At 48.6% G+C, this 23,926-nt stretch overlaps 1 protein-coding gene across 1 annotated transcript; it reads left to right on the plus strand.

Moving 5' to 3' along the window:
* Window positions 1-1,931: 1,931 nt before the first annotated feature.
* On the plus strand, window positions 1,932-22,859 carry LOC104147828 (glial cell line-derived neurotrophic factor). Its single transcript, XM_068928725.1, has 3 exons — window positions 1,932-2,620; window positions 4,181-4,378; window positions 21,802-22,859. The coding sequence occupies exons 2-3, from the start codon at window positions 4,207-4,209 to the stop codon at window positions 22,290-22,292; spliced, it is 663 nt and encodes a 220-aa protein (XP_068784826.1). The 5' UTR covers window positions 1,932-2,620; window positions 4,181-4,206; the 3' UTR covers window positions 22,293-22,859.
* Window positions 22,860-23,926: the final 1,067 nt, after the last annotated feature.

Genomic DNA, 23,926 nt, shown 5'->3' on the forward strand with positions numbered 1-23,926 from the left:
TGCACGTTTTACACATGCAAAAAAAACCAAGTGAGACTCCTGGGTGTCCGCACACCAGGCTCTGGACCCCGCACACAGGGTGTGCTGTGCCCTTTCTGCTTTCCACACTTGCGAGCCCCTCAGCGCTGGCCGGGCACTGAAGGGGTGCCCAGGCTGGGCAGCACCAGGGTGGGCAGGGGGAGCGGGTCTCACCGCCTCCCCACATCCCTGCCCTGCAGGGGCCCCGGGGATGGGGCAGAGAGGAAAAGAGAGAGGGGGGCAGGAAAAGAGGAAGGGGAAGCGGAAGGAGAAGGTGAAGAGGAAAGGGGAAGGGGAAAGGAAACGAGGAAGGGGAAAGGAAAGGAGAAGGAAAGGGGAAAGGGGAAGGGGAAGAGGAAAGGAAAAGGGGGAAGGGAAGGGGAAGGACAGGGGAAGGGCCATGCGGCCCAAGGAGCTGGCTCAGGAGAAGCGAAGCGAGGGAAGCGCTGGCGGTGCCGGTGCCCGTGCGGTCGGGACGGGCCCGCAGCCGCCCCCGAGGGGGTGCCGGGGCCGGGCAGCGGTCACCGGCGGGGCTGCCCGGGCAGCCGGGGCTGCTCGTGTACGCAACCGCAACTACACACACACACATACAACCCCCACCCAGGGGGCTGGAGGAAATCCGCAGGCAGGTTGTAACTTTTAGTGGCAGCTCGGCCGCCGGCCCACTCGTGCCCCGAGGGCCGGGGCCTCGCCCTCCCCTGGCAGCGCTGCGTGCGGGGAGGGCCGCGGTGCTCGGCGCGGTGCGGCGCGCGGCCGGCTCCTTGCCGGCACGGCCATCTCCGGCAGCGAGCTGCTCTCCTCGGGATTCCGCGGCGAGATCCCGGATCCCTTACCACCCCCCCTTACCCCCCCCCAAGTAACCCCAAACAAAAAAAAAAAAAAAAGGCCAGAGAAGAGCGGTTTATTGGCCGCCGCACAAGCCCTGCGCTCTTCCCCAACCTCCTTCCCGGGCTGCGCTCGCGTTAATTTCATAGCACCGGCGACATGAAGACCTCATACCTCCGGACAACTGGGTGAGTCATAAATACAAGGAGCAGGGCTGTAAGCCGAGACTGTTTACAGCGACTTTGCCGCGGCCTCCAGCGAGTAAAGCCGTCGCCCTCCCGGGCGCGCAGAGGCCGGCGGCGCGGCGGGGCCGCCGCGCAGCGCAGCGCAGCGCAGCGCGGAGATGCCGGCCGTGCCCTCGCGTCCCCCCCGCGGCGGGGCCGGGCCGGCGGCAGGGGGATCCCACCGCTCCCGGGCAAACGGCACCTGCCAGCGGCGAGGAAGGGGCAGCCACCCGCGGCCGCGGGGTGCCGGCCCGGCGCGACGTGCCGAGCCCCCGGCGCGCCGCAGCGAGCCCCGCCGGCGTCCGTCGGTCCGCGGCGGCGGGCGGGCGGCCCGCGGTGCCCCGGCCGCGGTGCGAGCGCGGAGGAGTCGGGGCTGGGGAGGGACGTGCCGCCCCCGGGGCGCGGTGTCGGGTTACCCGGGCCGGCTCCGCCGCCGCGGGGGCCCGCGGGAGCCGCGGCGCGCTGCGCCGCCGGCCGCGCAGCGCACGGTATGTCGGGCCGGTGACTTCAGCCGGGAGATATTTGGAGGCTCCGCGGGGTCCGGTGCGGGGGGCCAGCGTGTGTTTGGGTCTGAAAGCGAATCAGCGGAGGGCGCGTCACTGCCAAAGGGCCCTATAAATCCATCTGCGGCGCAGCGGCGCCCTGGCAAAGCCCCTGCGTCCGCGCGTCCGGCTCCGCGCTCCCCCTCCGCCCGCGGGTGCGGCGCCCCCCGCGCCTCGCCCCGCGCCGCCCCCGCCCGCCCGCCCGCCCGCCCGCGGAGCCCCGGCGGCGCCCGGGGAGCCGGCGCGCCCACGCCGAGCCGGGGCAGCCGGAGCGGGCGCTGCCCGGCCCCGGCCTCCCGCCGCCTCTGCCACGCTGCCCGCTGGGATCTAAGCCTTCGCCGCGACGGGACCCCCGATCTGGAGGAGGAAGCCTTGCTGCCGCCGCCGCTCCCGGCCCTGCAAACCTCAGCGCCGGCCTCTGATTCTCCCAGCGGGCTGAGGCGGGGGTTATTTTATTTTATTTTTCCCTGCCCTCCTCAGTTGGGTTTTTTTCGCCCCGCTGTTGCGTGCGTGTCCGAGCGGTGCGCGGCTCCCCGCTCCGCCTGGACCAGCTGGCGTTACAGGAGCCCTGATGTCTTCATCTGACTCCCCGCAGTTGTTGATGGAGTGTCTTTCTCAGATTTCCAGGCAGGGTCCCAAGAGCAGCACCCAGAGCCAGCTCTCGCTGCCAGGCGGCGCTCCCCGCGGCTCGGGCTGCTCCCGCCGCTGCTGAGCGCGGCTCCGGGGCCGGAGCGGGGAGAGACCCCCGCGGCGTCGCTCCTGCCGCGGCCACAGCACCTGCGGCGGCGGCGGCGGCGGCGGCGGCGGGGGAGGCCGCGGGGTTTGTGCTGGCGGCTCCCCTCTGCCTCCATCGAGACTTGTGAACTTGCGCCCCCCCCCTTCCCGAGCCTCCCCCCGCGCAAAGAGGGTCCCGGCGGTCGGCCCCCGACCTGGCCCACATGCATCTCCCGTCCGGCCACTCGGCTTCCTGGCGTTAATGTCCATCTCGGGTCCGACGAGACCAGCTCGGAGGTGAGGGCAAGGTCTGCGCGCTGGGCGAGGGGCCGCGCTGGGGCGGGAGGGCCGAGGCGGGCGCTCTCCGCGGAGCCACGCGGCCGCCCCGCAGCCCCCTGCCCGGCGGGGCCGCGCCGTCGCCCCCCGACCCGGGCCGAGGGGCCGCCGGCGCCCGGACGTGCCCGCGGCCCCGCTGCCACCGCCGCCGCCCGCGACGGCACCGGCAGCCCCGGAGCCCCGCAGGGAGAGCCGAAGCCGTCGCGCGTCCCCCCCGCGGCGGGGCTGCGCCCCCTCCACGGCAACCCCCGGGGCTGGAGGCCCGTCTCCCCCGCCGGGCCGGGCCGGGCCGGGCCGGGCGGCGAGCGGCAGCCGCCGCGGGGCGGGAGGCGCAGGGGCCGCCGACACCGGACACTGCCCTCTGTCGCCGGCCGGGCCGGGCCGGACCGAGCCGGGCCGGGGAGAGCTGTCATCCCCCGGCGGCGGGCATCGGGGTGCCTGCGCTGGCCCAGCCGCGGGTGGATGGGGAACTCGGGAAGCAAGGAGAGGAGCGGGGAAAGGAGATGAAAGGAGAAGCGAAGGGGAAGGAAAAAGGAAAGGGAAAGGAGAGGAAAAGGGAAAGGGGAAAGGGAAGTGAAAGGAGAGAGAAAAGGAAAGGAAAGAAATGGGCAGAAAAGGAAAAGGGAAAAGAAAAGGAAAGGGAAAACGGGAGAGGAAAAGCAGAGGAAAGGAAAAGGGGAAAGGAAAGGAAAAAGGAAAGGAAAGAAAAGGGAAAAGGAAAGAGAAGGGGAAAGGGAGAGGAGAGAACAGGAAAGAGGAAAAGGACAAGGGAAAAGGAGAGGGGAAAGGAAAAGGAAAGAGAAAAGGAAAGGGAAACAGAATGGGAAGGGGAAGGGAGAAGGACAGGAAGGGGGAACAGAGAGGAGAGAAAAAGGCAAGGGGAAGGGAAAAAGGAGAGGGAAAGGGAAAAGGAGAGGAAGGGGAAAGGAGAGGGAAGGGGAAAGGAGAGGGAAATGAAAAGGGGAAGGGAAGGAAGGGGAGAATAGAGTGAAATGAAAAGGTAAAGGGAAAGTTTGCCTGGAGCACTGCAAAGCTGCCTGGCCCTGCGCCCCGGGCTAACCTGGCCCACCCTACCCTGGCCCAGCCCCGGTGCACCCACCCTGGCACCCTGCCTGGGTGCCTAGGGAGGACGTGCACAGCATGGCTTGGCTGCCCAGCGTGGGGACATGGTCAGTCCCTAACTGACCTGGGAGTCAGCCCCCCGGGACCTGCCTGCCTGCAGCTCTAGCCCCCGGAGTGGCAAGCCCCAGCACGGAGGGGCCAGTGGCCCTTCGCCAAACTGAGGAGGCTGCAGAGGGCATGGTCCTGTGCCTCGTCTCTCACTGGGAACATCCCAGCTCCATCCCCTATGGGAGGCAATGGGGGGGCGGTCAGAAGGCAGGGAGGGATAAGCTAAGGCCAGATTGTTTCCCCAGACCTGGCCTGGGTGTCTCAGGGCTAGCAGGCTGGGGACAGAACTGGGGGGAGCGCACCAGCTCCCCCAGTCAGCCGGGATCTAACCCTGCTTCTCCTCTCTGCCAGGGGCCCGTGTTGGAAGGAGATCTAAGATGAAGTTATGGGATGTTGTGGCTGTCTGCGTGGTGCTGCTCAACACGGTCTCCACCTCACCCCTGCCCACCGGTAAGACGCCTCCCAAGGGGCCCCCTTCAGTGGTAGAGGGGCCTGAAGACGATCTCTCCCCCATCAGCCTGCCGCCTCCCTATGCTGTGCACAGTGACTGTAAGAAACATTCCCCTTCATAGCCACTGCTGTCTTGTCTTGCTAAACCTGCTCTCCTTTGTCCAGGCCTCAGGGTGAGGAAAGGATCCCCACTTTCACTCCCACTTGTCCCCCAGCCAGGGCCACTGGCTCTGCTCTGGCTGCAGCAGCTCCAAGTCAAGTCATCCGCCAAAGCGTGGGGCTGGCAATCGCAGAGGCAGTGCCTCTGCCTACCCCCCACCCCCAGCCCTATCTTCCAGGCAGTCATAAGATCCCTTTGGTTGAAAAACCCTGGAAGATGGGAAAGTTAATTGTACGCTAAGCAGCTAACAGGAGGATCAGGTACATATACCTAACAACTCAGGCACAAAAACTTCCTTCCCCACCCCGCTAACCTGCTCTCCGTGCTCGGACTTACCAGTACAATTATTTACTGTCTGTAGAGGGCAGAAGTCCTGATCAAGATTGGGCTCCATGGTATGAGGTGCTGTGCACATCCTGGAGTGCTGCTGCCCTTCGTTAAACCCTTCTTGAATCCTTATTCTGAAATTAGTGTGTCCGCATGGAAATTTACAGAAGAATAACAGCAGAGGGGTTAGGAACTTGGTGCAGAGAAATCCACATGAGCCAACTCACAGTAAGACAGCTTACAATCCAAATGACAGATAATAATGCCTCTCTAATAATAGGTCTCCAATAATAGCAGATACAGCATTTTCACAGTGGAATGTGATTGTTACGTTAACACTGGTGGCTTTTTTAAGTAGGAGTTAATATGACTCAATAAGTGCCAAATACTCACGTAAATTGTAGGGGTGCTCACTTAGCAAAGGCAAAGGTGCAGTTCTGAGGTTGCTCCCTTCACCTTTGCTCAGCCCTCCCTGTTTAGGTGTTGTAGGATGCAGAGAACATCCAATAATTGGGATTCGTTTTTATCTCCTTACGTGCCTGGAGGCATGTTCTTTGTGTGGCTGCTACATCTCCAGCCATGGGTAGCACCGCTCTGGTTTGTCCAGAGCAGCAGGGCAACGATGCGGCTTAGCGGCGACATGTGGGAGAATCTCCATGCTGCAGTTCCTCTTTGCGTCAGCTCTCCAGAATCCGTCTCCTCCTCTGTCCCCGCACACAGAGGTGCACATCTGTGTCCTTCTGTATTTAGTCTTTTCTATTTCCTTTTCTCCCTCTGATTTTCCCCCGTTGGAATCTTTCCTGGGCTGTCATCTCCTCTATTTCCAGCTGAGTCTCTGCTGATCTGACCTCCCCTGTCATCCTTTCAGCCCCTTATCACGGGGAAGTTGGCCCAAAGAGCTTCCTTCCAGGTCTCCAGCCTGCAAGGACTGCAGAGCCTTTACGACTCTGTGATCTTCCTCTCCAGAACGTGCTGCAGGGAGGGGAAGGTACTCGGGCATTGGACGATCCTACAAGACCCAAAGATGTGGGTTGCTGTGCCGCTCACCTTCGCACAGACTTGTTGCAACGCCAATTCTGTGGGAAGAAGAGAGTGTTAGGAAGAAAGCAGCGCTAGTCGATTTGTAACTCAGGCAAAAGCTGCAGGGCGGGAGAATATTAGTGCTCCGTGTTTCCAGGGCTGAAGTATTTCTACAATGTCAACTTTTATCTTAAAACTTACTTTTGGAAATGTGATTCCTCATGAGCTGCTTTCTCTGCAGCAACTCTAGGAGGCAGGTAGCAGTAGCAGTCTTGTCTGTTCCTAGCATCAGAAACTTCTCGTTGTTTCCTCCTTTTTTGTGGACTGAGCAAACAAGAAGTGGGAAGAAAGACAACCTGTGTTTTGCTTGGGCTACAGACAGCCTCTTCCAGAAATCTCTACTTCCAATGTGTAAACGCAATCTCTGCCAAGCAGAGATAGGTCATAGGCTATCATCTGGCATAGTCATTTCAAGGAAGGCTGATAATTTGGTCTTTGTCTCTTTACCGGGCAGATCACAAACAGATGAGCCTGCCTGCAAGGGGAAAATAAGCAGGACTGTTCTTCACAATAGAAGTGCAAGGAAACCCATGGAGTTTCTGTGATCTTTACACAACAGCAGTACAGTATCCATGCCCAAAAGTTAGAAACTCCTCTGTTAGCTAGACTGCCAAGTCTGATGAGTCAGGGGAGACTTGCAGAAGGGCAGCTGTATGAAATCAGGGAAATACTTTGATTCACTTTTGCGCTGTTTTAGTTTATTTTAAAACGTGTGGTGCCTGGACTGCATTCTGAAGACCCAGAGCCGACACAGCCGATCATATCTAGCCATGTCGCTGCTTTCCTCGCTGTGGCAGCACTTTGTTCCACAGTAGCCGCAGTCGGTGTATCTGACATATCTGTTTCTCTCCGTTTGGTGGCACACACCTGTCAACACATGAAAGAGGTAGAACAACGTACACAGCAGGAGTCATGTCTACACCATGTAGACCTCCTTCTCCTCCTCAGGGCTTCTTTTACAAGGAGTGGGCAATGTGCCATGAGCACGCATGCACGCTTACAGCACAGTCAGCTGGTCTGCTGGTGGACCTGCCATGCATGTATTGATTTCTCTAGGTATACTGATGGTTGACAGCTTCACCAAGTGTCTTTACAGGTGACAGTTCCCAAAGTGGTGGAAGCTTCATCATAGTTGGCCTGCGTTAGCAAATCTGCGTAGGGCAGCACGTGAGTGCTGAGCAGTGCTGAGTACTGCATGCTTTCCAAGAGGAATGCAGTGCTGTCCCTAGAGCGACCCACACATGGGCGGGGTGCAGAGTAGCTAGTGCATGCTAAGGTATGCACTACAGCTCTTCCCATATAGCACAGTTTTCTAATACTCTACCAGGAACGGTGGTTAGTAGGGTTGCGAGACCGAGTCCAGCCATATATGCTGCTGGAACACAGATCTGTGTTCCCAGGTCTTGGACGCATTTGTGTGTTCTTGTTCGATGGGATTGCTTTCTCTCCAGAGTGCCCTGAGGTCATCTGATGCTACTCCTTCTCCTTCAAGTTGGCTTGAAACCTGTCCTTGTTCCAGATTATAGGCAAGGTCTTCACCTCCCAGGCTGATCAGGTGTAATGTGTTGACCTTTGTTGTTCAGGTCAGTAATCAGAGATAGAAGAGAGTATTGACAATTGCAAGCTTCTGCATTTTTTACTGGAATGGAAATGGGTGACAGTAGCCTCCATAAATGCTGTGCATTTGAGATGAATCCTCTGTTTGTAGGTGTTGCAGGTAACAATGTTCATGGGACAGCTTATTTCACAGGAAGAAGAGTAGCTGTAGGGGTTTGTAAAATCAGAAAATCTTTTCTCTGTTATACTCATGCTACAGTCTGCTGGGGGAAGGACGTACTTAGCTATAATAGGAACCGCAATCAGAACAGTTACAAATCACATTGCGTACAAACTAAGCCAGCAATTTTGAAAGTGTGACAGTACAGATGGAGCCAAACACTAGGTTTGGCTTATATGAGCCTCCCAGTAAATACATTTTGTAACTAACTGCCTGACCCTGTGTAACCACAATCAACAGGTATATGAGAACTAGAGTACCATAAGATGGCAGGACATGATGATACACAGTCTTATGATCAACAGTGGGCACCTTGAGTAAGAGCTAGCAGTATGCATGTAAAAATAAATGAAAAATCTCACCATAGGCATTTCCCTCCTAAAAGAAGGAAAAGATGTTCTTTTGCATTGTAATGATGGCTGAGGTACTCCACAGCCGCTGGATGGTGATTTGCAGCTGGCACCCCTTTGGTATGGTGTACCATAACACAACATGTTATACGTGCATTATACCTCTGTAAACATTTTTCATACCCCTGTTAAAGGCTTATTCAATGATAAGTTACTGCTTTTAGCTGGAACATTATCCTTTAGCATGGAAAGTATCTAGAATAAACAGTTATATTATAGTACTCTTTTAAGGCAAAGTCAGTATTAAAGTATACTTCCACATGAACAGATTTCCTTCTCTACAGAGTTTATTAGACACATTTGGTGTTAAGAACCAGAACTCTTATAATTCTGTCTAGGTTTTCCTCCTCAAAGTGCAGACTGCACAGCAGACGCATTTTAGCCTAAAACATCCACGAGCTACAGAGGTAACCTGCCCATGCACAGGATCCCTCTTAGAGATATCCGACGTAGTGAACAGGAGCCACATTGCATCATCTGATCTGTGTTATGTATACGGTAAAACTAACTGGTGCATCCAGCCACTGCCAGACTGCATGTGCGTATTTCACTGCGGCAGCCTTTATAAAGTCTGTGTGCATGGGCATGCCCAGGTTTTATAGGCATTCAGAAATCCCAAAATGCAAAGTCCTGCTTTTGTCCCTGTCCAGATGCTGTTCTCTCCACAGTCTCAAATATGTCTACTGAATATACTCCCATGAAGGGTGTTTGGAGACCTAAGGTTGAAATGATTGATATGCAGGAGAATATAGTTTTATTCTCATTTTAAAAGCTATCCTTTGTTTGAAGTTATGTGTTTGACTCCTCCTAAGTTTAGGAACCTCAACAATTTTCCAGTGGAAGCAGGGATCCTGTTAGATGTTTTTCAGATGTGGGATGCTAGATAATGTATCTGAACGTGCTTTTCTTAGTCACCTTTCAGAGGCCTCTTAATTATAATTCAGAAATTCCCCTGCTCAGGGTCTGCAGACCACAAGCTGAAAACCCCTTCTTGGAAGACTGAGTATTTCAGCTGAGTAAATGACTGTTGATGAATGGATGAGGGACGCACTATTTCTCTGCTGGAATGGGATCCTCAAATTGATAGGTTGCAATGTCTTTGCAAATTATACTGTTCCTAATTAGCACTGCATAGAGTAGGTTTAAAATACATAGAGTTACAGAAGTTGAGAGGAGCCATTGGGGTCACGGAGTCCCAATCCCTATAACTACAGATAATCAGGAAGAGATGTCTAGTGCGAATATCCTGTCTTTATCCCCAGCACACACTACCACTAACTGCAACTTAAAACTTTCGGTATATAGGCCAAACCCCACAAAACTGCAATTGTTGAGGAACCTCATACTTCTGAAGTAATAAGTTAATGACAAGTAATAAATGAGGAATATTAAATATTCCAGTCATAGCAGTCTTCAGCGTCATCAGACATCTAAATAGGCTACTGACATATTAGTGCTGGTAGAATGGTTGGCACTGGAGAATGATCATTTTTAGCCAAAAACAGCTGTACTTTTGGAAGAAGTAATATTTGGTAAGGGGAACCAAAGGAACAGTTTCAATGAATCGTGGCAGCTAGGTCCTACTTACAAAGAGAAGGAAAATAGAATAAAATAGGTTTACATTAGGCAGATACAAACAAAGCATTGAGATACAAAATATAGATTACAATATGCCTGTCTTTAAGATCAAAGACTGAAAATGAATTATGTTTTATCAAACATTTCAAATATCGGGATTTTTTAAAGGAATAAAGCCCCATTGTATGACTCTGCAGGTATTTAACGTTTTGCCTTGGTCTGTATCTGACAGTAAAACACTTAAACTGAAACCAACAAATACTCTTCTTTGAAGCCAATGGGTCTTATACAAATGGTTAATGATTGTTGAATAGGAACAAGCTTAGAAAGAAACAAGCACTGAAATCAAAATACTTGTTTTTGTGCCTCTGAGCCAGGCTATGTTACAGCAGGTATGCTGAAACTTCTCAGATGGCAATGTTTTTTCAAGCAAGCTCATCATACCCCCCCGCCCCATAACTGACAAACTGCGTAAGGATATCTGGACTACCTCTGCTCCCATCCAGGAGCAGATAAGATTTCTTTGGTAAAACCAGCAGTTACTCGCTTAGGAAATTTATGCCGGGGACGTATGGATCCAGCTTAGCATCTGGGAAAGACGCAGAGCTCTTCAGAGCCTGCCTGTCTCTGCACAGCCACTGAGTGCTATCTCCGCACATCGCGCTATGAGATATGCTGCAACATAGCACCTCCCCTACTGCCGGGGAGTGATTTTTATGAGAACGTTTTCAAAACCTTCATGTTAAAACTTTTCACGTTGTTCCTATTATAAAAAGGTTTAAATGCAGGAACCTGAAAGATGATAGAAGAACATTTATTATTTATAGGTCATATCAAAATCTGAGAGCAGCAGAGACTGTCACAGAAGGGTGTCAGTTGTGGCTTTGCCACAAGCTCTTTATATAGAGGAAAGCTCTGTTTTCTTGCCCGAAGGAACAGACTGTGATAGGGTTCCTTTCTGCTGCTTTGCTACCTGCGTTTGTTCCTTGGGGACCCCATAACATCCAAAGGGAGATCTAGTGTAGGAGCGTACTCAATAACGAATGCTTGCTTAGAGTCAGGTTGATCTTTTGTTGAGGTCACACTTCTGGTGTTATTTCTGTTGTACTGCTCATGTGAAGTGAGCTAGCACAGAAGCGGGGCTGTGTGACCAATGTGGGGTTTTACTGGTGTCATGTGCCGGCTGGGCTGGATCGCTTTTCCACCAGGAATCCTTAAGAGAATTTCTTTGTCGTACCAACACCGTTTCCTCCCTTACAAACTCAGTGCTGTGCCTGTTAGCTGGCCACATGGCTTGTTGTGAGTAGAGGACCCAGATTTTAGGTCCTAGTAATAGGTACTCATTGAGGGTTCTCGCAAAGACGTGACAGAACCGACCATTAAGCACAAACCCAGGTTGTATAAGGAAGCTGTAGATTTATCTCAGTGTGGTACGAGTTTGGAGCAGTACAAGGCCGCAGTGAGGGGATATGGTGGACAACAAGGCAGGGATATGCTTTACCCAGGTTTGACTCTTGCTCTTTCACTGGCTTCAGGCAGGCCACTTTATTTGTCCCCTTTTACATGGTTTATACTGTAAGTTTTTCAGATGCAGAGACAATCATCTCATGTATGTTTGAATATCCCATACGTGCCCTATACAATAAGGCCTTAGTGCAGATGGAGGCCTGGCAGCTACCGCAGTCACTGTAATAAGATCGCAATAGTGACCTCTGAAAAGCTGTCTGCTCCTCAGTGATTCAGAGCTGGTTTTTCAAAGCTCTGAATCATAGGAGAAAACATATTCACTTGCTGCTGCTTTGCTGCTTTGCTGCAAGATGAGACAGCCCTTTGCCCACCGCAGAGCCGGGGGAGGTCAGAAGAGGTGCCGAGCCCTTGGTGCCAGCCCTGCTCTCCTCAAGACAGGTGGGATTTTGTGAATGACTCCCGCTCGAACCAGATGGAGAACCAGAAACACTTGTCAACAGGTCAGCTTGCAAGGCAGCTTCCTTTACTTCACCCAATTCACCTGGCCTTGCTTTTTCTCCTGTTATCAGGCCATTTCCCCCAACTTCCCACAATTGCAACGGTCCTGTTGCTTCTCCTTTTCCTTCTTCTGGTGGGAACCAACAGAACGAGGTTTTTTGGGGAGACTCAAAGTTTCATACCTGTGAGAAAGCAGGCAGAGGATACAAGGGAAGACAGACACTGGAAACACTGAGCATAGCAATGAAAAATATGAAGTACCGTGCTGATTCGCCATTTTCACCAATGTATGGTAAATACCAGGGTTAGCTCATGGGCGGCAAACAGAAAACTAGGCTGCTCCATTAGGAATAAGCATACCAGGTGCATAACCTGTGCATTTTTCCAGTACTGGCTTATTGTACCTGACCTCATTGATGTGAATGGCTCAGGAGTCATACTCTAGGTTACTTAGCACTGTACCTTGATAAAAGAGGAGTGACACCAGGGAGAGGATCTGTTTCTAAGGGCCTTCTAAGACCAAGAGGAAGACACAGTGTTTCCTGGGATGCTGGCAAGTCAGGGAGTAAGGTAATGAACCAGATCTATATTAAACATTTAAAGATGAGTTGACCCTGGTGTCTTTGATACTCCCATTTCCTGATGAACACAGTCAACTGGTTTCTGTTTCACTCTTAGCCTCACAGGTTTTCATGCAACGCAAAGTCATTCCTCAGAAAGGTGTTACTTTAATTGTTAAAATCATGAAAACTCTTCAGTATAACTGGTTTTAACATTGACTGACTAGGCAAGTGTGTCTTCTAAGGATTTGGTTCAAAGCATGCATGAAAGGCTTATTAATGAAGGTATTTCATTTTCAATAAATTGTATGTTTTAGCCCCATCTAAGTTCACACTTCTTTGCTTTACAAAGCAGAATGATCAGAACATTAGTAATTTTAAGCTCACTATGGTCACACTTCCACAGACAGGTTACTCCAAGGATTTCCCAGAATATGTCTTTGTGGTGTGAGACAGAGAGATTCTGTGTTCGGATATGGCTTGTCCACTATAAGTATCTGAGGAAATTACTACTAAGCAAACTAAATATACAAATAAGCAATGAATAAATGGTATACTAGCGTCATGTTCATAAATAGCAAAAGATGAGGATGATTTATTGCAGTCATAATGATATGCATAATCAAATGTATATTTCCCACCAGTAAATGATGTAAGATAAAACATCTCGGGGGTTATAATTTTGAAGGAAACTTTAAAATCAACAGGAAAAGAAGAAATAAAAATGGTTTAGTTAAGAAGGGCCCTGCTTAAAACACTAGAACTGATTTTGCAGAAGGGGCCATTTGATCCTAACACAGATCTGGGTCTGAATTTTTTAAATAGTGCTTATCATTGTAATGAGCTGGATTAACCCCCTTGATCTTTGAAATCATACTTTAAACAAGAGTCTGAATGCTGTTGTTTGAACTTCTTTCTAATTGAAAGACAGCTGTGTTTAACTGAAATATTATCCTGGCAATTTTATTAAATGTTTGGTATGACATTTTAATGCAGTAGCTACACAGTCCCACAAATGCATGCATTTAAAGCTACAATATAAAACAAAAATCTCATTTTATCATTTGTAATATACTTTATGTGGGTTTTTTTGACATCATTGTAACTCAGGATATACAAAATTCAAGTTGGTACTGCAGTGACATAATTACATGTTTCCTATATCAGTATACAAAACTATTCTGTACCATGAAGTTTCTAATCACTTAAGACTTTATGCTTTATGAGATTAAGAAAAAAAATAACCTTATGTAAATCATTGTTTTGCAATTAATAGAATTTAAGCTTTTCTTGTAAACCATGATAGGCAGGATGGTCAGAAGACTCTTAGTTAGCCTTTTAAATCCGTAATCAGGCACCAAAATGAGGGACTGTGTTTTTTTTTTTTTTTTTCCAAAAGCTGAAGATCCATCTGTTCCCACTGAAATCAATTTGTGGTCAGGTTCAAACTGAGGGTTTCTTGCTCTACCATGCTGAGTTGCTGCCACTGCGGGGGAATATTTGGCCTTAAAAAAATCTGTTGCTAGTAACATCACAGGATTAGTTTTACAAAATGTAATTTTGATCCCATTTGAACAGACAGAAATTTGTCCTTAATGGAAACTGCCTTCTTGAGAACATGACAAATTTGGTTTCAATATTCCCTTAGACCTATGTTATGTAAAAGTTATGTATGAACACTGTATAATTTATTCTTCTAAAAGGCAGAGGCATCCTGCTGGCACATGGTGTCCCTAATTAATTGGAAACGCAAAGGCAGGCTCCAGAGAGTTTGCAGCAGAGAACAGAACGAGGCACGTTTCCCTGCACACCACGAAGCAGAGCTCTGGGTGGCTTTCTGCACAGGTTGGTGGCGAGCACCCAGAGTCATCTGGCTGCAGAAGTGTGCAGCCATACGTGTCGGTGGCTCTTGCAGTGCTCAGGGCACTGCACTCTGTGACGTGCATTTCAACGCTGCCAATTCCAGAGAGCAGTAAAGGCGTGGGAACCTTACCTTGTGTTTCAGAGGGAAGCTCCAAATTTTGGATGAAAAGTATGAGCTGAGCATGCCCTAAAGATTCAGAACAGCAAGCAGAAGATAGAAATATTCTGATTTTTTAAATGTCTCATGACCTTTTTTTGTTTGAGTTGTGAAGGTTTGGACATTTGGTGTTGATCAGCTCTGTTCCTAGCCTGGTCAGTATTCTGAATTCCTACCATGTTTTCACCAGTTCTGTGACGTTTCATTCTTTCCTTCTTTACGTTCTTACTCCTTTCGTGATCGTGCGAGAAACTCCTGGCAGATCACAAGCTGGTTCAGCTGCAAGTGGAAGGCAGAGAATATGCTAAGAGGCAGATTAGCACACAGGCGGCAGTCCTAGCCTCCGTCCTTAGATCCTGGTGTCGATACTCCCAGCACTAGCAAGTGAACTGATCCTCTGGTTGTCTCCAGAGGAAAATGCTCTGCCTGTTTTTAGCTGGTGCTAGAAATTTCACATGCTTAGCGTGGCACTAAAAGAGGGAGAGTAGAACAGAGGAGCGGGAGAGAGAGACAACCAGCAGCCCAGCATGTGCCCTTGCCACAGCTCCAGCCAGCACGTGTTGTGCCCCTTTGCCCTGCCCCAGGCTACTGCCAGAGGACTCTTGTTTTTGCAGAGGTAATGCAAAAACATGTGTACCCCTGGAAAGAGATAAAGGGAGAAGAGAGCAGGGCAAGGGGTTTAATGCCATGGGAAGAAGCCCAGCAGACCAGTATGCGGCATTAGCAAGGACAGGATCCAAGCGCAGAGGAGAGGTCTTCCCCAGGACACAAACAAGGCGGGAGTGAGAGGGACTGCTCTGGAGACATGGAAATGAGTCTTCTCCATCACAGGGAGGAACGGGTTGGTCAGCCCTAACCTGCTGCGAGCCTCCAGTGTGCTTTTTGATTTGAAACATGCATACACCCCCATGCAGGCTCCTCATATTTGGGCCCTCAGGAGATTTTTTTTTTTCCCCCCAGGGAGTTCTCAAATTAGGAAACAACTTTCAAAAATGTGATGTAAAACCCAAATAAAACCTTATGACTTCAGCCCAGTCTTGTGAGTGTTCATGGGACCATTTTTTAGCTGATGGGGTTGTCTCAAGGTTTCAGCCCCCCCTCACATGGTGGGGTCCATGAGTCCTTTTCCATGCTGGACCTGTCCTGGAAATCATGACCAAGACCCCCAGAAGCCCTGTGCTTCCTGAGGGAGGATGTTACATTTCCTGTACATATGCTCCCTTCCCTCAGGGACTGCATACTTTGAGGTATATTGCACTCATGTATGTGTGAGCCAACCTTCACTAACCTATACTGAGCGAGCGCTGTGGGCTATACTATACTATACTATACTATACTATACTATACTATACTATACTATATTATACTCTCCTTGGTAGCTCCAGATTTTTAATTTCTAATTCCTCCACACCCTGGAGCTTTGGACCAGGGACTATGGCTCAGTACAGGTTTTTTTTAATACTACTCTTATTGCTATAGTATCTGAGCAGTTTCTCCTAGCAGTTTGTACAACCTAACTGGAATCTGTCATGTGTTTGTTCTCTCAGCTTTTCCACCAGAAGAAGTGTTGTCAGTAAATTAATTTGTTTTGAAAAAATATATGTGTGTGTATAAATAAAAAATATGTATGTATGTATGCGTGTGTGTGTGTGTGTGTGTGTAGATATAACACATATACACACACACACACACACACACACACACACAAACCCTGTGTATTTTTATAGGCAGGGATAATAATATGTGCTTTTCACTAATATGTAAAAGCCCCAAAGAAAGCTGTTTGCTTTCCATTTGTCAAGTCAGTGTGGATTCATACAATGCTGTGTATTAGAGAAGCGAAGCTGCCAGCCTGCTGACCTTCGTTCTGAGACTATAAATGGTTTTTAAATGGTGTTTCAGACAGAGAGGAGCATGTGACTAAGTAAAACAGGTCATGGCTCTCAATCAATTGGCTTTATTCAGGTTACATACCAGGATTCGATGCCAAGGCAGCCCCTATCAGTGCACTGACGTTCCCTGGCCTGTAGCTTAGCGAACCACCCCCTTCACTCCCAGCAATTACTTATCACAAGCAAGTGCTCATCAGGTGGTGGCTGCGATGCGGAGCTGTCTCCCGGCGTCCTGGCAGCACATCTACCAACTGTCTGTCAGACTGGTGTGGTCCTGCTGTCAGTCTTCTCCACCTTCCCTGCTGTCTATTAGCTTTTCATGGTCTTTAGTCCATGGTCAGTGGTTATTGCTTATTCATGTATGATTTCTGTTGGTAGCTTTCTTAGCACTCACCTTTAATGTCTTGTTTCAACCCGTCACACCTTGCATTGCCTCTAGCATTTTTACTCATCCTTGGTTGCCCAGGGTCCTACCTCAGCAGTTTCTTTACAGCGTTTGTTTCAGTCCCTCAGGCTTTGAACCCATGCTTTTTGGACAACCAAATATCCCTGCTGAGTCATGACTGGCATGTTGTGCTTCCCTGAGCTGCAAGCCTGCTATAAGCTGCTAAGTCAACTCACACTTCAACCCTGGCTCTCAGGGTTTCCTTCAAAGCCCTGCAAGCCACTCTTAGAGGATGTGCTTGTAGTCACGCTGACAGTTGCACTTGGTTAAGCAGCAAGAGATTAGCACCAAGCTGCATCCCATCAGCAGCATTAGGCCCATTGCTTGAGTCCAGGATTCAGTGGTTGCCAGGTCTGGCCAACACTTGATGCTGCACCATAAGCACAGGCCACTATGTTGCGTGTGTGTTGAAACTCAGCTTTGTGGGGTTATGTAACAACTCAGAGTTGTACCAACCAGAGGCTGGTTGATTGCAGAGGCTGGAGGTTTCTCTCGTGTTGCTGAATTACAAAAGTGAATTTAGGGCCCATCTGCAGTCCAGTTGGAAGGTGCCAAAAAGTGAAGCATTGTGTTGATGATTACTAGCTTGGGACTCCACAGATAGAGGGTGCGATTGCTTACAACAAAATGCAAGGACTTGCTGGGTAGCCTAATAATGCAGCTGCCATTGTAGTTAACATCATGTACTTGCATAGTCCCCTAACAATGCGTGTGGTTGTAAGCGAGCAGACCTTGGCCAGGACCAGTAGGTCCAATACGTTTCATTGAAGGGAGGCTCTGTGCCCGGTGTTCCCACAGATTTCCTAATGTCACCCATGTGCCTTGTGTCTCCTGCAGTGATGTAGTCCACAAATACCAGGGGGGTCACTTCAGCAGTGCTTTTGACAGATATGGATTCCCATGTGGGATATTTTCCCCCCCCCCCAAAAAAAATGTTTTTTCTCTTTTCGGCTCTAGGGAATGAAAGTTGTCATTCATCATACTCATTGTGCTGGCACCCCTCCCAGTGAGCCTCCCAAGTGGCCTGATGCTGCCATAGGGGAGAGGCTGAGCACGGATGCCCAGCTCAATTAGACTTGTCAACCACTTACCCTCTTCAGGTCACACAATGTCTGTGTGAGGTATGAGGTTAGGATCACCTGAACTTGAGCACACACCTCATCCCAGATTACAGCTTGGCATGCTTCTTGCACAGGTTGTGTTAGAGCCCTAGTGAGATTAGTGGGGTCAGTTGTGCGCTGCCTATTACCCTGCCTTGGTTGCAGCAAGTCTGCTTGTGTAAGTAGGGCTCCTCTAGTTAACTACCCCCTTGGCTTCATTATTTGATCTATTTTTTTCCCCTACCGCTTCTGCCATATTCCATGTTGAGAGCCCTACACCTGCATTAGCACCATCACATAAGCCTTTTTTATGGCATTTCCTACCCCTTAAATATCATAGGCACTCACAGAGCAGAAGGCTTCCAGCAACTTTAGCTCCCTTGGTGCAGCTGGGGTAGCGCTTATACACAAACCAGGATAGATGTCCTCCTGGGCTCTGGGCAGGTGCACCTTCCACAACACAGGCCTCTCTCCCTCTTTACGTAGCCTCCTAGGTAAACTCAGATTCACTTGAGCAGAACAGCATTTGGACCCTGCAACTAATGTTAGTAACCAAGGTAGAGTCCTGTACATATCACTGTTTGGGGTGGGAGGTTGACATTTTTGCACCTGAATTGCAAACAATGTAAGCAGTATATGCCTAGTTGAGCTGTCATCTCTTAGGGTACCCCGCAATTTCATTTCTCTGTTCTTAGGTGGGGGAGGCTTGCTTCCCTCACTGCACTAGCACCGTAGCAGGCTTGGGATGAGTATGTGGCTGAAGGCTTCATACAAGAGCCTCCACGTATAGGTTCTGTTTCCCTGTAACAATCTCCCTTCCCCTTCCTGATGGTTGACTGTTGCATGGATTTCGTTAAATGCTAGCATGTTTCCCCAGTGGTTGTTTTGCTCTCCACAGCCAATATCTTTTTACATCACACTGTTTCCACAAGGTTCGTCCATGAGTGCATGACAAAGGCGTCCCACCTGTCTACCCCAGGTGGCTGGGGTAGTCAAGCAGGCAGGGCTCAGATGGGGTAATTTGAAAGGAAGAGGGGAGAATGGTACAGCTAGAACAATCTCTCTTAGGGCCACATCCTTCTCTTATTGGGTTATAAGCCAAGAAACCTAGGTTTCTACTTGAGAAATCTAAAAATTACCCAGTCCGACGACAACAACAAGAAGTACCGCCTCGCCAGTCCGCTCTCTGCCCATGCCTGTGCCAGGTCCAAGCTTGTACTTCAGTGATGGGGGCTGCGGCTGCTTCTCTTGGGTCATCTTGTTTGGTTGGGTCTAGTTCTTACTTTTTAGGACCATAGCCCACCCACCACCATGACCTGGATCTTGCACAATAGGGCAGTATTCATATGGTGTAGGCAGACTTGCCTGTCCACCCTGCTCTGCAGCAGAGCTGGACAGCACATCCAACGGACACATCTAGCCATGCTATCCCTCCCTTCACTAGATAAGGCTCATAGTGGCTATTTGGGTATGTGTTGTAGCGGTAATGACAGAGGAGTGGAAAAGGACTGCACTTATCACTGGTGTCACAGGAATATGGGAGTTAGTGCAGGGTCCTGCCTTGTTCCAGTCCCGCATAGGTAGCAGCTGACCCTCTATTGTATCTTTTCATAGTCACTGATCTGGGAGATTGCTGGCTTTAGCAGTTAGCTGTAAAACAAAGCAGAATTCATTTTTCCCTGGCCCAAATTCTACAGTTTATAGGATTCCTCTTCCCATGAATCACCCTTGTTAGGCAAAGGTATGACGTAGCTTGCCTTCATCACTCTTTTACCAGTATGTGTTTTGCTGGAGTCATCCATGAAACATTGTGTACTTCCGATCCACCTCTATTTTATCATGGAGAGGGGCCTCTAAGATGTGACTGCTTCAGGGAAGGCTTCTTGCTGCTCTTTAAGTACACGTACACTGTGTTTCAGAAAGTTTTTGCACTAACAGAGTTAACATCCTTCTGACCCTATCTATCTATCTATCTCCTGCATATTTGGGGCTTCTTTTGAGGGTATAAAGGTGCCCCTTCCCTAGGCAATGGGAGGCAAACTTGTATCTTCCTCTCTGCAGTTAACAGGGCCCGTGCCACCACAGTTGGGCTGCGGGTGTTCACTAGTCAGTCTCCTGTAAGGGATCCTGTCTGTTGTAGCACCCACATTGCAGTGAACACTGCTCTGGTGCAGGGTGTACACCTTGTTCACATTTGTCCAAAAAGGAGGAGTAAAACCCTAAGGGAGCACTTCTTCCCTTGCTTGGTGCACCATCGGTTTGTGGCTTTGCTGCCATCAGCCACCTGTCACCAGCCCGATCTGGCCACCCCCTGTTCTGCCAGTCAGAGCCCACAGACCTCTTTTATTGCCCTGAAAAACATCTGCTCAGAGGCCTCTATAAAACACAAATGCTCAAAGGCCATATTCTTAAACTCTTTGGGAAGGGTAGGGGGAGGAATCCAAACCTCCACGTATGTCCAGAGCACACTCAAGCCTTGATACTAAAATGACTGTATTTGGGAGCTCAGAGCAGAAACCGGAAGACCTTGGTTCAAACCTGTCTTCTTCAGCAGATCCTAAAAACCATGGCTTCTATGCTCCAAGTTGGTAACTTAACCGCAAAGTTGTTGGCCACCACAGACAGGTGGGATCTCTCAAACTGTCCCCTTGGCCTAGTTTTGCTTATCATAAAATACATGTAAATGTGTACCCGAGCAGTGGCTTGAGCTTGTATTTTTCACCTCCCTAAGTACCTCTGCTCACACTGAGGTTGAGGAGAAAGCTCCCAAGGGGCAGGCTGAGCTAGCAGCATAAGGCCAGCACTCACTTGGGCTTCCTGCTGTGGCTGCGAGGAAACCCAAAGGCACAACTGGGGAGCCTCCTACCCTGGGACTTTGGGTAGACAGTGGGGTTTTTTTTTCCCCTCTCTCCTGTTCTCACAAAGAGGATAGGAAAACCAGGCACTGAGTCGTTCCACGGGAAGCCGTTCCTATTTCATCACCTAACCTGATGAGCCTTCACTGATGGGTGGCTAGATGTAGGCGTCGGCCTCTGGCCCGGCGCACCGTGTTGGGCATCACCCCTTTCCTTGCAGTTCTGATGAATATTTGCAGTTCCTCAGGTCATTTGTAGGGGTCCTTCTAGAGATGGAGACTCTCTCAGCTGGATGCATGACACAGCCTATTATGCCAGTGGCACTGAGGAGTTAGGTACTGTGACGTAGAGTTGGAAAAGGCACATACACACAGGCTCCTGACAACCTGACCCTTCATTAAATTCACTGCATTCACTAAAGCGGATCACATGAGGAATTTAGTCTGTGGGAAGTTTTGAGATTTCAAAATGTGATTTTATTCCAAATCACAATGAAAAGTTGAAATCTCAGAACGTTTCAGAAAAATGTGCTCAATTTCATCCTCCTTGAAGAGTTTCATTATGTCAGTGTCAAAACATTTCATTGACTTTAACAGTTAATTTACTTGAATAATTTATCTCTGGTAGAATATATATCAAGTGCAAAATGAAATAGATATTTTAACTTTATAGAAAGAAAATGCATTAATAAATTTCCTGTGAATAACATTATACCTCTATTCTGATCTATTTCTATCCAATCTAAGCAGCATCTTTGTGACACAAAAGTTCTATGAGAAAATTTTCAAAAGCTCTAAGACTTGTCCCCGAAAAGCATTACAAAACAGGCATTCAGACAGGAATAATAACTCAGCCTGGCACCCCAGGAAACTCCTCCTTCTGTCCTGCCCAAGAAACGTATTGATAGGTGGCTTTAGCAATAGTAACCACTGCAGGTTTAGAGAGACAACAATTAACAATTAGAATCAGAGAAATGTATCAGAGAAACTTCATTCACTTGCTGCTTTGCTAGGAAGTGGCTGTATAACCTCTTTACAGGTGGTTCATCCGCCCATGGTTTTCTTTCCTTCAATTTTGACAGGGCTCATTCAGTGTTGAAAGATGTGCCAGAATGCCATCAGGTGTAAGCAAGAGACACCTACACAGATACAGCTCATTACTTTGTTCCTAAATAAGTTTCCATTATGATCCAAACCATTCTATTATCCCTGATTTTTGGGTGTGCTGTGTATACTCTCTGAAGTAACGGACAGGGTAGCTTGCATGTGTCTAATGTTTTTGAACCACAAATTGACAAATTTCCCTCGATGAAAATTGACATATGACAAAATATTTTCTGTTTTTCCCAAACAGCTAATATGCCAGAGGATTATCCAGATCAGTTTGATGAGGTAGTGGACTTTATTCAAGCCACTATTAAAAGACTGAGGAGGTCACCAGATAAACAAACTCCGATTTTTTCTAGGCGGGAGAGAAATCGGCAAAAAGCAGCCACAAACGTAGAGATTTCCAGCAAAAGGGAAAGGAGCCAAAGGGGTCAAAGGGGCAAAAATCGAGGATGTGTCTTAACAGAAATACATTTAAACGTGACTGACTTGGATTTGGGATATGAAACCAAAGAAGAGCTAATTTTCCGGTATTGCAGTGGATCTTGTGATGCAGCCGAGACCACGTACGACAAAATTTTAAAAAATTTAACCAGAAAGAAAAAGCTAGTCAATGACAAAGTGAGGCAAGCTTGTTGCAGACCCACAGCCTTTGATGATGACCTGTCATTTTTGGACGATAACTTGGTTTACCATATACTGAAAAAACATTCCGCAAAAAGGTGTGGATGCGTCTGACTGTTGTGCTTTGGAGATTGCTCCAGTATTGCATTCCTGCTACAATGCAAAGAGAGGGACCAAGGTTCCCAAGGAAACATCTGCTCAGAACGGAGAAAAGAGGACCAAGGACGCAGAACAAGTGGTCATGGGAGCCCAGTTGGGCATGAGGCAACGTAGAAAAACGGAGGCTCTTTAAGTCCGATGGGAAAGTAAATAAAAGCTCAGGTGGCGTTCTCGATGGCTGGATGGCGTGTGCGCTCTCTTTCCTGTTTGACACAGTCTGCCATCGGTGAGACTTGGATCCATGAGGAACGTGCTTAAAAACACAACCCTTCACTGCCATGTAGTGTTGTAGCTTTCACCATCCGTCCCAGGGAGCTTGCCTAAGGAGCAAGCTTACCCATCAGCTGTGCCATCAACTTTGCTATTGCTCATTGGAGGGCAGTTCCTAAGCACTTAGGACAACTTTTAAATTATAGTAAGATTAATCTCATAAGGAAGGTGGTATCAGGCAAATATCAAAATTCATAGGCTCTAGGTCTCTAGGGCCAGTATCAATATAAGGCAAAACAGTTCCACTTACTGGTTAAGTCTGGTTATTTCCATCTCATATTTCTTCAGAACAATCAAGTGCAGGATTTCGTTCTTCTGCTACCTACGAAAAGAAGTTGAGTTTTTAAGCACTTCTTCCTGCTAAAGTAAGAGAAATAGCAAGTCCTGGCCTATACAAAACATGTTTCTTTTGGTTTACAAAGGACTGATGTCACTTACATAACTACATTTATATTTGGTCATTGTGAGTGAGCAGAGACTACTTGATGCAATGCATCCGTTCAGAGACATAAATATACAGAAGATATTTATTGAGATTAAGTTATTGTTATTTATTACAGTCAGTAATGAGTCTCCTTTCCTTATTTATTAAAGTTTCTTTTCAAAGGTGCCAAAGTAGAAGGTGCTTGGAAGATACAGAGAGACAATTAAGTTGGGAACAACGGTCCATGCTTTTGAAAGTATTAACTTGAATGCAAAAAATCACTTACTTTACCTTTTTTTCTTTTAAACAAAACCCTGGTTATGTTCACAAAATGCAGTACCAAAGCCTGCAGCCCTTCCTCTTGTTCACTAATACTTTTAAAAATCACTGCAGTCCTATATGTGCAGGAGCAAAAAGGGCTCTGCCCAAGTGAGGGTTGCAGAACTTGGCTCATCATTAGCAATTTGTTAGAAAACTAAATCTAGCCATTTTAAATGTAGCCACATTCTTTTCACACTTTTTGCCAACTGACCTCATACAAGTTTTGACAAATGGAAATTAATCACATTTAGCCTTATAATTTCTTGTTATATTTATTTAAGCTTTTCCTTCCGTATTTCCATATAGGAAAGGTTAAATCCCTCTTATTAGTTAGTCCTGGATTTAATATAACCTGCAAGTAAACAGTTGTGTTAAATAACCAAAGTTTTGTATAATTTGCTGAAATGTTACAGGATCATACCCACACAGAAGAAGGAACAGTCTGAGCTTCTCTCTGGAGCATTTCTTTATGATGAGAGAGGTTATACAGCAAAGGCATAAATATCTAACCCTTAATGCAAGCTCTCATACTGGAGGTTTCTCTCCTGAAGGACAGCAGCAGTGCAGGTCACTA

The sequence above is a fragment of the Struthio camelus genome, chromosome Z (genome assembly GCF_040807025.1).
Source record: "Struthio camelus isolate bStrCam1 chromosome Z, bStrCam1.hap1, whole genome shotgun sequence".
Lineage (NCBI taxonomy): Eukaryota > Metazoa > Chordata > Aves > Struthioniformes > Struthionidae > Struthio > Struthio camelus.